The 13,127-nt window shown below is 43.8% G+C and overlaps 1 protein-coding gene across 2 annotated transcripts; it reads right to left on the bottom strand.

Moving 5' to 3' along the window:
- Positions 1-4,290: 4,290 nt before the first annotated feature.
- On the bottom strand, positions 4,291-12,898 carry Znf706 (zinc finger protein 706). 2 transcript variants are annotated; one of them, XM_021183951.3, is made up of 4 exons: positions 12,880-12,898; positions 8,654-8,790; positions 6,841-6,948; positions 4,291-6,212 (listed from the first exon to the last, which is right to left on the bottom strand). In XM_021183951.3, the coding sequence occupies exons 2-3, from the start codon at positions 8,786-8,788 to the stop codon at positions 6,853-6,855; spliced, it is 231 nt and encodes a 76-aa protein (XP_021039610.1). In that variant the 5' UTR covers positions 8,789-8,790; positions 12,880-12,898; the 3' UTR covers positions 4,291-6,212; positions 6,841-6,852. The 2 variants fall into 2 exon arrangements, with proteins under 2 accessions (XP_021039610.1, XP_021039608.1); XM_021183949.3 differs by lacking the exon at positions 12,880-12,898 and adding an exon at positions 12,326-12,601.
- Positions 12,899-13,127: the final 229 nt, after the last annotated feature.

Genomic DNA, 13,127 nt, shown 5'->3' with positions numbered 1-13,127 from the left:
TTGTTCCCCATGCATTGGTATGTGTTCCTCTCCCTAACCTGGACTTTCTTTACAGTGCTGAACTTGGAGAACGTGGAGAGCTTTAAGGAACATTTCCACCAGACGAGCCTGCCAGCAGGTGGTAGAAAATAATACAATCCCAAGGTGCAAACCAGAAGAGGGCAGGGCACGTGTGACCACACATCAGGTACCAGCTTCAGCAGCGGGGCAGCAGGAAGCCTGGGAGCACTGAGCCGTAGCAGCTACGTGTGCTCACACGTTTCCTTTACCTGTTGAGGTCTGACATAGGTATCAGTTTCTCCACCTTCAAAGGTGACTAAAGACTAGCTCAGAAGCCAATAGGCCACTCTTCAATGCAATGCCAATTTTGTAACTGTGAGAATCTCTCTCTCTCTCTCTTTCACACACACACACACTTTAATAAAAAGCAGACCAGAAAAAGGTCAAGGAATATACTAAGTTTACACTCCAGTCATGTGGCAGGTAAAACTTGGCACACACCTGTAATCTGAATACTTTGGCTGAGGCAAAAAGTTTGCACTGCAGGCCAGTGGGGCTCTATAGTGATGTCTAAAAACTGGGAGTCCATGAAAGATCTTCAAGCAAGTATGCAGCCACAGCCCGCACTTCAGCAGGTTATGGATTACAGCCTTTGTTATCCATGCTTCCTGTTCTTTCCAGAGTGCTGTGCACAGCACACCAAGCACACTTACAAGATCCAACAGGAAATGGCAATGGATAAGTTGTACCTGGGTAACAATTAAAATACAATGTTCCACGGTTCACCAGACACCAAAGGACTAAACCACATTTAAACAACTTAGCACTCAGAAAGTATTCAAAGGCACCCCAACACCACTGGTCCAGGAAGCCTGGCCTGCAGCCTTGGTTCTCCCTCACCCCCTAATAAAAGCCACCGAGCATCTCATCATCTGCTTCCCAGCAGGAGCTGTCAATTTAATGAGAATTCTAAACGTGGAAACAAAGCATGCATGAATTAAACAGGCCAAGTTCAACAAGAGAAAACTTACAACCAACCACACACAACTACACTTAGGCCACATTAAGGAAACAAAGACAACTCACTTGCTATGTTATAAACAGCATACAAATTCTCAAGTTTGTGTTACTCTACAGAATATGTACATGTGTGCACAAGTGTCAGACCAGTGGGTGGCTTTTATAGTTTTTAAAATTCAGTTTTTCTATACTCTCCAAAACCTATATATACTGAAATATTTTTCAAATGTATTACTTTTTAATCTAGTAGATGACAAACACCATGTGCAGACTCAACACATCTGGATCTCTTGGTACAGACCAGAACAGCAAGGTCTCTGGATACTAGCAGCATCACTGTACCAAAGCAGAGCAAAATACTTTTGTTTGTCTTTGAGACAGAGTTTCTGTGTAGTCTTGGCCATTCTAGAAATTGCTCTGTGGTCTACCTGCCTCTGCCTCTTGAATACTGGCATTAAAGGCACACCACTGCCTAGAAAATTCTTAATCTATATTCATAACTATCTTAAAAAATAAAGTTAAATTATAAACAGGTTAGCCTGTAACAGGCAAGGGTCAAACCGTATATATAAAGTGATTTCTTTCAAAGAGTATTTCACCCTAACAGAATCTTCCTACCTCAGCTCCATTATATCCCACTGTCAAATAACATCACAGTATATAGACTGCACAACCTGATCTCACTCTCACCATGGACAAGCCTAGAATGACCACCCCACACACTCATGCTCCTGCTCACCCGGCCACCCCACCCTGCTGGGCCTCCACTATCCTCCTGTTCCTCTCTCCACAACACTAGACAACTCCCATCACTCCCATCCCTCTAGGCATGACTGACCTCAGCCCTCTGCCCACAGAGGCTACTCACAATACAGTAAGCACTTAATATCTACCCTAAGATCATGCAATACATGTATTTTCTCTAGAAGGTATCATAATATAATCTTGTTTAGAGCAGAGGCTTTTTAAGTTTTCCCAGACAGGGTTTCTCTATGTAGCCCTGGCTGTCCTGGAACTCACTCTGTAGACCAGGCTGGCCTGGAACTCAGAAATCCGCCTGCCTCTGCCTCCCAAGTGCTGGGAATAAAGGCGCGCACCACCACTGCCCGGCTTTGGACACTTCTTTACACAATGTTGCTTTGCTTTCATGTTAATGCTTTAGAACCAACACAAGAATCTCACAGTACCATTCACAAGTACAGCAGCAATTTCAATTTGGCCTGGCCTAGCATGTGTAGGCCCTGGCTGGGCTCAGTCTCCCCTCAGCTCAGGGTGTGGTGGGGGCACATCGGGCATACAAAGAAAACTCGGCCAGAGAACCTGTCCCACAAATGTGGACAGTGAGGTTCTTCCTTCCTCCCAAAAAATGTGCAAGTAAAGACATTTAAAAAAATGCTAAAAGAAAAAATGTTTTCCTGCCGGGCGTGGTGGCGCACGCCTTTAATCCCAGCACTCGGGAGGCAGAGGCAGGCGGATTTCTGAGTTCGAGGCCACCCTGGTCTACAAAGTGAGCTCCAGGACAGCCAGAGCTATAAAGAGAAACCCTGTCTCGAAAAACAAAACAAACAAACAAAAAAAATGTTTTCCCCCAAACAAACTCAACATACATATCTAGATTTCTAATTATTCCCCAAAAAAAGAACCATTGGAGAAATGCTAGTTCTAGGAATTTTTTCTAAAGCCTGGTAGTCTTACAAACTAGAAAATTCTGAAAAACTAAAACAAGGAGTATCTGACAATGGAGCCAGTCTGAAAGCTGATTTCAACAGGACAGATAGCAGTACAATCTAGCAGTACTGGACTCAGAGCCCATATGGACTCAGATAAGTGAACGAGCAGCCTCCATAGACCTCCAAGTTAACACAGACCGAATTCTCAGCAGCCAGAACTCAGCAAGAGGCAGAGACAGAGCAAGGTCCTTATGGTCCATACAACAGAAGCCATTAGAAATCCCGATGCAGAGCGAGGTTGGTGCAGGCCTGTAATCCAAGCAGGTGGAAGCAGGAAGATCAGAGAACAGGCTGGGCTATATGAGACAGTGTCTCAAAAACAAAACCACAAATAATTATGGAAGAGTTGCAAATACAAAAATATTTTAAAGAATGACTGTAACATCAACACTGAAGACCACACCCATACAAACATAAATAGCATGTGACTTAAGTCTATCTCTGTAGGAAACATTTCAAACTTGGGTCTATTCTATACACAAGAAATGAAGGTGAAAAGTGGTTGCAAAAATAAAACTCAGCTAATGAAAAGAAGACTTAGAAGTGTTTCACTTATTGTTTTTATAAAGCGCTCACACTGACTGTAACTGGCAATCTCATTAATAAAGCATGTATTGTGAATCAAACATACAGATGCTTTATTATGCACTGGGAACTCGCACTACTTCTAAAGGTTTCACAGTAAACTTAGGCTAGCCTAAGGAATTCACTATGTACAGTGACATTACATATAGCCCTGCCTTTTGGTTCACCACCGCTGTACACACTAAACAAAAATCCCAAATTAAAAAACTGTACAAATGAATTCATTCAGTCTTGGTTATTAACTAAGTATGGCATCTTAGTTAGTTTAGAAAATGCTTGATCACTATATTATAGAAAAAGTGATATTATATCCATCACTAACGCAAGCAGAGTGCTACATGTGCAAATAATGAAAAACAAAGGTTGGGGCTTTGTGGGGGTAACCAGTAGTTTTAGCTGTTATCTTATGCCATGTCTCAAGTTGAAATTACTCTACAATACCTTTGAAATATTTGTAATATAAATCCCAAAGTCACAGGGCGCATGACTAGTGGCACATGACTTTAATACCACTACTCAGGGAGTAGAGGAAGGAGATCTGAGTTCCAGGACTACAGCTACACAGAGAAACCCTATCTCAAAAACAACCAAGCCAAACCCTATACCACCACCACCACCACCACACCAAAACGCCCCAGGTCTTGCCTCAAGTGTTGATGTCCTAAGGGGTTAACCACCCTGTCTGGCAACTGGCCTAAGTATTTTGTTGTTCTTGTTGGTAACGTCAATTTTTTCCTTCTAGTACGCTGTACATTACACACAGCAAGATTTCAGAATGACAAACACTTTGTTTACTCTTAGGCAGTATCTTATAGTCAGATATAGGGAAACCAACGGCCAATAAAAGAACTACAAGACTTTACATGTCAGACTTTGGATTATCAAACTATCACAGGGGGAAGAGGGGGGAGAGGCAATGTAAAAACCTCTTAAAAGGTACAAGAAATTAGACTAGTTTCGTTTTCTTTAACATCTTCTTTAATAAGACATTACAGCACACGTGAGGGCTCAAGTGTGTCAGCTAAACATGGGGATGAGAATGGAAACAAGTTTAACGTGAACCCCATTCCTTTTGACAACTAACATACAGAGTACAAACAAATCAGTCCCCTCCTGCTATTTTATATCACCTTTGAAGACAGCAAACAGTTTTTAAACAAACTCGTCTGTTAGGAGACTCTGCAAACTAAATTACACAGATGTTCGAGTTGTCATTTCCTCCTTACAGCAGGTTTAACTGCAGCACAGGGTAGGACCGTGCTGGTAATCCCCACGCTCAGAGTGAAGAGCCATCACCCACTCCCCATCACTGAGATACAGAGTGAAATACCGTGTCTTCAGCTGCTCAGAAAACAGTTAAATACAAGACTGAAAATGTTCTATTCTGAATTACAACAGTGAAACAAACAAAAAGATTTAAACCAAAAATTGCAATCAGGCTCTGAATAACCAGTTTGTCACTAAAAGAAACCGTACATCTGCATAAAGCACTTTCAGAAGCTCTAAAATTGCCATTTAACTAGAATGTAAGATCCACAAGAAAACGGGTAAAACTCTAACTCTAGTCAGCAACATTGTAGCAAACAGTGGATTCCAAGTGTGAGAGGCAGGGAATTAAATAGAGGGACTGTACTTCTGGGAGGGAGGCTGGGGACAGGGCTGCTGTGCAGACTACAAGCACTAGACTGGCCCTTGAGTCACCTTCCTTCAAACACAGCCGCATGAGCCAGGTGGTCAGCATATCCTAAGCTGTCCACTAACTGCCCAGGCTACATCACGAGGGATCCGTTTGTTATCCACAGGTCAGGGCCACAGCTCTAAGCAGCTGTCAGTACGGAATGTTCTTCCCATTACGTCACTGTCTAAACTTAAGCTGAGTTCCGGCAGCCTTGCTTGTAACCTACACCAGCAGAACTAGTTAGTGTTCCTTCACCGGCAGACTTTACCTTACCCTACAATGTTCTGCTCGTTCAGGTGGAAGTCAGACTAGACAGCCTTTGATTTCAGGAGCCAGCACTAAGGCTCTAAAATTAGAGTTTTATTTGAAAGACAAAGAATGTTCTGCGAATTAATCTGAAACAAATCATTCTATTCTTCTTGTTAAATGTAAAAATTCACTCATAAAATTAGCTAGATAACTTTCAAAATCTTTCAAAAATTATAGTTCAATTTCAATGGAAGAATTTGAACAATTTGCAAAGACACAGGCCTTTATAGGTCACACTTGTTCCTTCACACATTGTCCAGAAGGGCTCACTGGCAACTCTACCAATTGTATGAACTGAATCTATCATCTAAATGACTCCCAGATGGACACACAGGAAATGATCCGAAGTGGGGAATGGTGTGTAGCTGTGAATACACGGAAGCAGATCAGCCATTCTTTAACCCGCATCAGCTGCCAATAGAATCAAGTGCACAATTTAATGAATGAGGCTGCTCTAGTTTAACAAACCTGCCACTGAGCTGAGAAAGCGAGAGAATTGCTCTTGCAACACTAGCTGATCAATTCATTTTTATAAGGCAAATAATAAGGAAAGTTAGAACAGAATTTCTAGAACCATTTATCCTGCGGTGTTGTAAAATCAAAGCACTACTTTATTAAATGAGTTATTTTACACAATATGAACATCAATATAATTACAATTGTAAAAAAATTTTATAACAAGAATGGACTGATTTTTCAGATTTCCACATCAGAGTCAACTGTACATTTACACAGAATTGTCTTTGCATGAAGCCCAAAGGGAACAGCATAAAAATGAGTGTTTCTGTAGCCCCTTTATTGTTTGCTGATCAACAGTTTGTTTAAAAAAGCAGCTGCAGGTTTGTTACCTAAGGTCTGAGACAGTAGAGTCAAAGGTGTCATGAATTCACCTGTAAGACATAAGAAAAAGCTTCAGTACCTGTGACGACTGACAAGCATCTCAAATACCTAAATGTCTCTGCTGGAAGGAAGGAAGGAAGGAACTCTCAAACACACATGCATATGTACTACACTACTTAGGAGGGCAAGAAATCCATCTATACATGAAATTAAAAATAACTTGAAAGGAGTTTCTATTGAGCATGCCTGTATTTTGCTCTATATTTTAATACAGAAAAGCTCTGCCTAGAACTGTAAATAGGAACGTTAAGAACACAGACAGTCACCAAGTTGCTCTGACTTTCAGGGAGAAGAGAAATGATGGTTTTCTTACAGCTGACAAGTCTCTCATGCTCTGCTCAGAGCTGCCCAGCATTCACTCACCCCCTCCCCACTATTTTTGGCTATAGTTGCAAAAAACCTGAATGTTTCAAAGGCATTAAAAAAAAAGGGCCATTGCCAATTGTAAAGTATTCTAGTACATACAACCCACGACACTATTATTTAACTTTAGTACAAAAGTAAGACATGAAAAATAAGTCTTTGCTAGAGGCAGAAATCCATTCAATAGCTGAGGAGATACAGTTTTGCTCCTATATTCAAAACTAAGAACAAAAACCCAATAGAAAGACCAATTACCTGTAAACAACTTTATGCCTGAACATCAGCCAATTCTGGAGGAAGTGGAGTCTTAGGGTGCTTGCTCTCAAAGTGCTGCTTGAAGGTCTTGGGATCTGGCATTTGTGTCTAGTTTAGAAAGTGTGCAAAAGAAAAGAAGCAGACTTTATGTAGGAGAACAATACATGTAGCCTGTAAAAAAGAAAAACTTTGAACTTGCTTATGCTAGACTATTACTGCAAAATGCTTTTAAATTTCTACTTGTGACTGGTAAATGAAAAAGTATCTTACAAAAAGGAAATTAGTTCCTAACACTTCACATATGAAGAGGAACACCACATAAAATCAAGTATTTTATGTCATTAATGGCACACAGAATGCAATTTACTCATTAAGCATGTTCTATGAATTCTCACAGAACCTTGCTTCTATCGTGCTCATTTTACCTGCCAGCAACACTGAAGCCCAGAGCTTACTCTGCCTGAGAGCTATGTTCCAACTCAGTTCTAGGTTCTCCTAGCTGCATGTGACACAGAATACAACAGCGACTCCCCTCAGGGACTGGGGAGACGATCCAGCAGGTATACGAGGATCTGGATGTGGATTCTCAGCATCCACATACAAGCCGGGCATGGGCACACATTTCACGACCCTAGAGCTACTGGAACAGAAACAGGGATCCTCACAGCTTGTGGGCCAGCCAGCCAGCCTAGCCAACTGGTGAGCCGTGGGTTCAGGGTTAGGGTTACAGATGACACCTGATATCTGCAAGTGTATACACACAGACACACACTAATTCATGTACATACACACAGACTCACACCTGACAAAATATACCTTTAAAGGTCAGGGAAAGTATTAACTAACCTAATGAAATTTAATTTCACCTTTCCTCTGTTAAAAAAAAAAATCAGAAGCCATTCAATTTCATCATCACCATTACCAAGGCTAGAGATCGCCTCTCTTAGGCGAACCTTCATGTAGTTAGGAATTCCTATTTCATTTGTGAAGATTTCAACAAATGATCACCTTCAGTCTAGCAATCATGTCAAATCATGATCCCTTTCCATCCATACCAACAATCTTTATTCAAGTACAGGGCTTAAAAAGACTATCTATACACCAGACCAACCCTGTTTTTTCCTCTAGCTCTTCCCTAACCTCAAGGGTGGTGAACTCACACAGAGGCTAGCCTTTAAAGCTAGACTGCCTAGACCCAGGTCCTAGCTCTTACTTGCTGAATCGCCTACACATCTTATGCTTGTCACTTGTAAGATGAACATCTGCACATCGAGAAGGAAGCAGCACAACTCACTGGTTGCTGTGTGGATTAAACATGTGACTACAGGTAACACACCTGCCTCGATCCTCACACACGGCAAACACTCCAACAACTCTTTAAACTTGTTAATTCTACTAAGAGCCTTCAATGTGAATATATGTGGTATCATATATGCCCACACTGCATCTGCTGGAGATGGGAGTTAAAAAACTATTATACAGGCACTGTTACTTTTGGCAGCCCGGTACAAGGTTTAGCCTTAGCCACACTAAGAATGCATCCAAAGTGAATTGATTATAAACTCCACAAGGACACTTTTATTCTACAAAGGGCTGTTTTACCTACATTTACCCAGCAAGCACTTAAGAGAAATGTGCATGGCCAAGGAAAAATGTTTCTTGAATGGATGACTGTAGATAATATCCTAGGAAAAAGCCATTCTCACATCTACTAATTCAAATAAGGCATCCATTTTGTTGTAGGGAAACTTTAACCTATCCATTTTACAGGGTAAGAACTAACTACAGGAAAGCACCATCTTGGGCTCCTTACCCTACAGACGGTGCAGGTATATATTAAGGCAGCTTTGGCAGCAGCCTTTTGGTCATGTCCTTGTTTCTTCTTTTGTCCAGCCTGCTTTTTGGCATTTTTCTGCTGAGACTGAATCTTCTGCTGTCCACGAGCCATATCTAAAAACAGAAGATTAGGCACCAGAGTGACTTCTTCATTCCACTACAGAGCAATTTAAGCATAGTAATATTCTCAGAGTTGACTACTTAAATTTCAGACATGGTCAGGAAGTGGCGGGAATGGATTCTCAAATTCACATACAATGGCGCTAGGTGACAAATGAGTATATCCCTCACAATGCATGCTCAACAGCATCAAATGTATGTACCTCAATGTATAAAAGGATGTTTACAGAACCTGTTCTAAAACCAGACAGTTCAAATATCATTGGTAAAAACAGATAGCACACAGAGGAACGCCAGGCAGCTTTAAAAAAAAAAAAAAAAAAAAAAAAAGGCATTTCTAGCCAGGCGTGGTGGCACGAGTCTTTAACCCCAAGACTGAGCAGACAGAGGCAGACAGATCTCTGAGTGTCTGAGGTTAGCCCATTCTACATATAGTTCCAGATCAGCCAGAGCTACAAAAAGACACCCAGTCTCAAAAACAAACAGAATAAATTATTTCTATAAAGTTTGTATCTCTATGTCAAGGAAAGAAGCCATACTGTATAAAGTTCAAAACAGGCAAATCCACAGCTAAGGAGGTCACTTTGCTATTTATGGAGTGATGAACGGGAAGCGGTGACAGAAGCAGCATTCCGAGGGTGCTGACAATATTCTTTATCTTAAACCAGGTAATGATTATAAAGGCGTTGTTTAATAATAATAAAGATCAACACACAGCCTGAGCAGTTGGGAAGGAAGCAGAGGGAGGAAGACCACATGGCTTGGCCAACCTGGTCCACAGAGCAAGACGGACATCTCACCCAACAGTACATAGACTTACTGCATATGTACACATAGTTATGGTTTTACTTCCTTCACTTTACATGTAACCTTCAAAAGTTTGATACTCCAAAGTTTAGTCTTCCTTTGTCATTTGATTACAAAGGTAGTTTCTCCCTGCTAGCATCCACTACTGTGACTTACAATTTGCACAACATTTTAAAATAAGTGCTGTCATCTAATCCTGGAAAAAAGAGATGTAGGGACACAGCAACTCCTTTTAGTACTGAAGTTTCATTAAACTATTGTACTATCCAAAGTTTTCCTTAAGAGTTCTTTCCTGGGCTGGTGAGATGGCTCAGTGGGTAAGAGCACCCGACTGCTCTTCCGAAGGTCCAGAGTTCAAATCCCAGCAACCACATGGTGGCTCACAACCATCCGTAACGAGATCTGGCTCCCTCTTCTGGAGTGTCTGAAGACAGCTACAGTGTACTTACTTACATATAATAAATAAATCTTTAAAAAAAAAAAAAAAGAGTTCTTTCCTGCACAGAAACACAAACGCCTACACTTATTTGTGTGCACGCAGATACAAAGGCTCCACAGAGCATTTGTGAGTCTGTTCTTCTACAGCTTGTGTTCTGGGGAAAGCTAACTCAGACCCTCAGGCTCGACAGAAAGGGCCTTCACCAGCTGAGCCACCTCACTGGCCCAGCGGCACACACTGTAAAGACAAATTAGAACCCTGGTGTGAGGGTACCTTTTACAAAGCTGAAAGGTTCTTTCTTTTCTTCACTAATGGTCTGGAGTAAACAAAAATGAGTTAAAACAATTGTCACTTAAAAGAATTATTTTCCTGTTAAAACCAGACTTCTAGTTAGACAGCACAAATTAAACCTGTTCACCCAGCATCTACCAGACTAGTGCTTTGAAGCACATTAAAATGAGGTCCAATGCCACTTTGACTAACACTGTAATTACATTTTAAACTTTGAAATCACTAAAAGACATGAATGTACAAGGGACCGTACTATGAAGAGGGTTGGCCTTTTCTGACTGCAATCCTCTTTAGCTACTGGATATAAAGTCAAAAGTGTTTCAGTGACAATCAAGCTCTCCCCGTCATCCCCCACCACAATGGAAACTAAACAAACACACATGTACTGGACACATTCCCACTAGTATTACTTAGTAAACTGGAAGTCCATCCAGTCTTTCACCAACCTTGAGAATGTTTAATATGCCAGCCTAATATAAGAACTCGATTCCCACCCAAGGCAAATATAAACTGTCATAAAAATTATATTTCATTTTTGCGTTTTTAAACCAATGCCGTATCAATTCTAAGTTTCAATCGTATATTTGGGGGTTGTCTCACTACATATCTCTGGCTGTCCTGGAACTCACAGAGATCTGCCTGCCTCTGCCTCCTAAGGGCTGGGATTTTAAGGCCTGTGTCACTTCACCATGTTCCAATGGCATACTTAAAAGTGTATTTTGATGGTGGGTCTTCAATACATGAACACCAATGCTTTGAAAACATTCCTTTAAAAAAATTAATATATGTGGGTACACTGTCGCTGTCTTCAGACACACCAGAAGAGGGCATCAGATCCCATTACAGATGGTTGTGAGTCACCATGTGGTTGCTGGGAATGGAACTCAGGACCTCTGGAAGAGAAGACAGTGCTCTTAACCACTGAGCCATCTCTCCAGTCCTGAAAACACTCTTAATGTCCCCCTGTCTTAGTATCAGATCTTTACTAGATCATTGTGATTGTCTAAAACATCTTAACTCTTCCATAAAGCATGGCTTATGTATATGAAGACATTACTTGGTGAACAGACCTTAAGGATTTTATGCTTGTTTTTTTAAGTTAGAGAACCTCACCATCAGTAATTCCAGAACTTTCCTTGCCATCTAGAAATTAAAGCAGCTACTTTGATAACCTTTTCATGAAGTGTGCTGTAAAAACAATGCCATCAGATAAGCAAAAACTATTTTTTAACTTTCGCATTTAGGGCTTCTCCTAAAACACAACAGAACACCCACTTAACCCATTTTCTTCACCTCCACCAACGGTTACAAAAAGGCAAACGCTTCAATAAACACAAAATGTAACACTAGGCAAAGGAGATCTGTTCTAACAGGCTAGCTAAGTGGGGCAGGCCCCAAACTTCTGACAGCACAGAGGCAGAGATTTCCTTTCTGAAAGCAGAAGTGCAAACGATCCAACCACCTGCTTTCGGACAGCTCAACTTACAATTTGCTCTGGACCAGCCCATCGAGTTTTTGACAAAATCTTACGTATAAACCGCTCCCTGATTAAGTGGGACAAACTGAAAGGCAATAAATCGTTTGCAAACAGTTACCAGCTGATTTAAAAAAAAAAAAAAAGTTTTAGCTTTCCCAGGAGGCTGCAAATGAGCTACGAACCAGGAAGAGTTCTTGGAATACCAGGACTCTTGAGAAGGAGGCCCTAAGGGGCCGCTTAAAGCGAAACAACTTACTCTGAGGCCGGGGAGCCAGGAAATGGGCTCACACTCTGCAACCGGCCAGAGCAGGGGGCCCAGGCCGGCTCCGCGGCCCGATCCCAGCTCTCAACAGCCATTCGTGGGCAGACTCAACCCCAGGGCTGCAGCCCGGCCCGCCCGAGGCCTCGGCGGCCCTCAGCCCCGCGCCCGCTCCGCCGGGAGTCCGACGCCCGCCCCGGCCTCCCGCCGCCGCGTGCCTCCCGCCTCGGCTCCCGCGTCCTGCGGCGCCGCTCACCCGGGCCGGGCCGGTCTGGCGTCCGAGAGACCGCGCAGCGCGAGAAGAGCTGGGCAGGACGAGTAGGGAAGGAAGGGTCGAGCCCCGCACCGCTTGGGGCCTCCGCCACCCGCAGAGGAAGGACCGAGCAGAGCCGGGAGCACAACAGCCCGCGCCTCGCACACCCGCCGCAGCGCGCGCCCGCCGCGCCTGAGCCCGAGGCAGGCCCGTCGCTCGTGCCCGCGCACGCCGCGCCGCACTCCCAGTCGCCTCAGCGCCGCCTGCCCGCCCGCGCGGTCCCGCCCCTCACCTTCCTGCGGCGGCTTTGCCCCGCCCCTCTAGCATGCCCGCGTCCTTCCGGTCTGCAGGCCAATGGCAGCTCTCCCCTGTTACATAAGCGCGCGGGGGCGGGGCCTAGGACGGGAACTGCGGGGCCCTCGCCCGCCCCTCTGCTTCCCGCCCGCTCTCTCGGTGCCGCCTCAGCGCGTCCCCCTGCCCTTGCGGTGTGTGACCTCCGGTCTGCGGGCGGCTGTCGGCCGAGTGGCTCAGCAGTCACTCCTTCGTGTCTCACTCACCCGGCCTGGCCTTCGCCCCGCCGCCCTCGTTCTTCCCTGGCCAGCCGGGAGCCCTGTAAGGCGCTAGCCGGAGCGGCGGGGGAGTCGCGCCCGGGGCCCCGCGTGGCCGCCGCTCGGCCATGACCCCCTGCCAGACTCGCTGCCATTGTTCCCTCACTGGTTCCGTGCTCAGGATATTTTGACCTACCAGGGACTTTCACATAGATTGGAGAGGAGCCTGAAGGCTAAATCCTACCGTGCCCGCTTGG

The sequence above is a fragment of the Mus caroli genome, unplaced genomic scaffold (genome assembly GCF_978045245.1).
Source record: "Mus caroli unplaced genomic scaffold, Mus_caroli_1 scaffold_16, whole genome shotgun sequence".
NCBI classification, from domain to species: Eukaryota; Metazoa; Chordata; class Mammalia; order Rodentia; family Muridae; genus Mus; species Mus caroli.
This window is presented reverse-complemented; position numbering and strand designations above follow the sequence as displayed.